The sequence below is a fragment of the Buceros rhinoceros genome, unplaced genomic scaffold (genome assembly GCF_000710305.1).
Source record: "Buceros rhinoceros silvestris isolate BGI_N320 unplaced genomic scaffold, ASM71030v1 scaffold13934, whole genome shotgun sequence".
In the NCBI taxonomy this organism is placed as follows: domain Eukaryota; kingdom Metazoa; phylum Chordata; class Aves; order Bucerotiformes; family Bucerotidae; genus Buceros; species Buceros rhinoceros.
In genome coordinates, this window is record NW_010407812.1 from 1 (window position 1) to 3,169 (window position 3,169).

The 3,169-nt window shown below is 49.7% G+C and overlaps 1 protein-coding gene across 1 annotated transcript; it reads left to right on the plus strand.

Annotated features, from left to right (window-relative positions):
• Positions 1 to 900: 900 nt before the first annotated feature.
• On the plus strand, positions 901 to 2,622 carry ATP6V1G1 (ATPase, H+ transporting, lysosomal 13kDa, V1 subunit G1; the record flags this gene model as incomplete). The annotated part of the gene is made up of 2 exons (XM_010134631.1): positions 901 to 1,071; positions 2,235 to 2,622. Coding segments are annotated over 2 exons (345 nt in total), but the record flags the coding sequence as incomplete, so codon positions are not given.
• Positions 2,623 to 3,169: the final 547 nt, after the last annotated feature.

Sequence of the window (3,169 nt, forward strand, 5' to 3'; positions counted from 1 at the left end):
TCTCAGGCGGTGCAGGGCCCGCTGAGGGGTTGCCTGTGCGTTCGCTTATGGAAAGCGAAGTCGGGTGGACCCCGGCGGTAACGGGGAGCCTTCGCGACCGTGGCCGGAGGGGCCTGCGCGGGTCCGGGAGGAGCCCGGTGGCTCCTGGTGCAGTGGGGCTGCTCGCTGGGAGCAGACCAGCATAGGAACCCCGGCCTGACTGGCAGCAGGGTCTTCACTTGGGGGATGCTTCTGCTTATCTGCATCTTTTATGCTTTAAATATCTTTTTTCCTTCGTTCTCGGTGAAAACAGGGTATGTCCGTGTGGGTAATTAGCCATTTTGTAGAGCTGTAACTTGGGGAGCCAAGTTAGCATTTCCTGTGAAGCAAGAGAAGTTCTGGTTACCAAGATCTCTGCCTTTACTAATTTCTCCTGCTTCAAACACTCATTTTTTTTTTTTAAATGAAGCGTACCGTGTTGTGGGTTTACCCCCTGAGATGTTGCAAGAATCGATTGTTGTAGCTTGCTCTAATGATTATAATCTTGGAGGAGAGGATATGGTGGAAAGTCCAAGAGGAGAAGTTGATGCCATAGTCAGTTTTTCTTTCCGTTGCACAGTTGGCCCCAGGCAAAGCTAAGACTTGTTTCTGCTGTGCTCTTTGGGGTCACTTGCATGAACAAGGCCAGACCTCCAGGTTATCTAACGCATCCACTGGCTCAGAGAACTTCCCAGCTCTCCCTGGCGAAAGAGCATTGAGTGGTGAGCTTGGTGATGGTTTGGTGGCACACAGGGCGGCCTTGTGCTCCTGAGGTCGGCCAACACCACAAAGCCAGAGGGGCTGCGAGGGGCTGTGGTGCCCTGCTGAGGCCTCCTGCAGAAGGAGCTGCAAATGCTGTAGGGATGGTTGTGCATCAGGTAGCTGGAGAGGTGTGGGAAATACCCCCTCAATCCGTTCTCTTTATTTAATTGGGTATTTTCTTTGGAAACAGGAAAGAACCGGAGGCTGAAGCAGGCAAAAGAAGAAGCCCAGGCAGAGATCGAGCAGTACCGCCTGCAGAGGGAGAAGGAGTTCAAAGCCAAGGAAGCAGCGGTTTGTTTTCTGGCTCATTCACCTGCCCCCTTAGCCTTGAGTTTGGGGTTACTTGCCCTGAGAGCAGCCCCTGGGCGGGAGCGTGTTGCTGGAGTGGTACTTCCCCAGCTGTCCTCCTCTGATGCGCAGCCACGTGTTGTGGAAAAACCAGTGGAAATGACTCAGAACCTGGTGTATTGCATCTCATTGAGCAGAACTATTGACTGGCAGCAAATTAGCTTAACGAGCTCATGTCCTGGCTGGTGCCTGATGGGCAGCAGCTCCCCAGAATGTGTTCTGTGTAGTGGTGTCAAACCCAGGCCGAGCTCACTGCCCCTGTGACAGGCTGGTTTCAACGCTAACATGGCAGAGGGCGCTCACCTCCCAGTTGCTGCTCGTGCTGAGGCAGCAGTAAGGCTGGTATTCTGCTTGGCAGGGTGTCCCCAGGGAGTGTTTTCCCTTCCTCCTGAGCAAGAGGAGATGTTCCCCAAAGGTGCAGCATTGGAACCCTTCCCCAGCCTGTGCTAATAAAGCGGACTTCACTGTCCGTCAGCTGGTTTTGTTCTGTTTATCCTCTCCAGAGAGAGAGGCTCTTTCTATTGCAGTCCCAGTGGGATAGTCTTTTCCAGCATATTTTTCTGTGCCCACTTACAATGGGAATTGTTCCCTCTGCCCTTGTTCTTGGGGCAAGAAAGGCATTGCAAGCTGTGAGGGACTCCTGCTGTGCGTATCCCATGGCCCACAGTCCTATCAGAAAGGCAGAGATTTGATTCTCCAGGGGTAGAAGCAATGGGAAGACGTGGAGGCTGTGCCTGAACTAAATTCTGGTTGTTACTTTTCTTACACTGTGTAGTACAGTCGTCCAGGGTTCCCCAATCCAGCTGCCAGTATAGCAGGACCTTTATTTCAGGCATGATTCAGAAGCTCATGCTCTGAACTGACAGATAATGAATAAGAGAGGATAAAACACACGGGCTGGGAATGAAATGTAAGCTTGGGCAAATTTAGTGGGAAATCTGAGCAGAGAAGCCAACTTCTCTTTCTTCTTTAAGTGTAGTTCTTCCCTCAGAGTAGAACGGTTGAGATGCAGTGAGGCAGTCTGGAATTACAAAACACAGAGTGAGGCATCGTGTCATTGTCGAATGACTCTCGTGTGAGCTTTCTCTTTCCATTGTTATTTGTAGGCACTTGGATCTCATGGCAGCTGCACCACTGAAGTGGAGAAGGAGACCCAGGAGAAGATGAGTGTGATCCAGCAGAACTTCCAGAAGAACCGTGATGTGGTCCTCTCCCAGCTGCTGTCGCTAGTGTGTGACATCAAACCTGAAATCCATGTGAACTACCGCATCAACGGGTAGTGGTGGAAGGAGGAATCATAATACTGGAAATGCTGGTAGTAACGTGTGAGCTTCAGGTGGAATGTACAGCTCTTGGCCATCTTCTTGTAAATGTGTTAAATTATTTCAGTGAGTTGTAGGTCATCAGTGTCTTGTTGGAGTTTTGTTAGTTTCTCTCTTGGATTCAAACATTAAATGGCCATGCCTCAAATTCGTGCTAAGTTATTCAATAGATATTCAAGGCACGTTAACGCTCCCTTTTTATCTGGCTGGGGTTCGGTGAGAGGCTTTTCCTCTGCGAAGGAGGAAGGGGAGAGGGATACTGGCCAGGTTTAAACAAGGAGCCTGTGTCGGTAACTGCTAGACCTGAGTAACTGTATTTTTGTGGACCAAAACGCATTTGTCAGTGTGGTGTTAACCTTTGTGCAGGGGTTAAACTGTGTAAGAAGGATTCTCTGGCTGTACAGAGCTGGCTGATAATTGTCAGGTGCTTGAGTTCCTGTGTGTTGAGTATCCTCTGTATATTCTGCTGCTAGCTTGAGTTACAAATCTGGCACTATGATACTTGAAAGTAAAACCACTTATTTAACTCCGAAGTCTCTAGTCAGCCTTGTTGTTCTGCTCGCTTGTTTCGGGAGTGCTGGCAGGTCTCACTCTGTTCGTGGCAGCCTGGGCTCTGAAGAAAAACTATCAAGTATTGATTAAAGAAAAGAGTAGGAGATACAGCAAATGTCTGAAGGTCGCAGCAGGTAAGTTAAAAACCCATTACCGAGCTCCTCCTC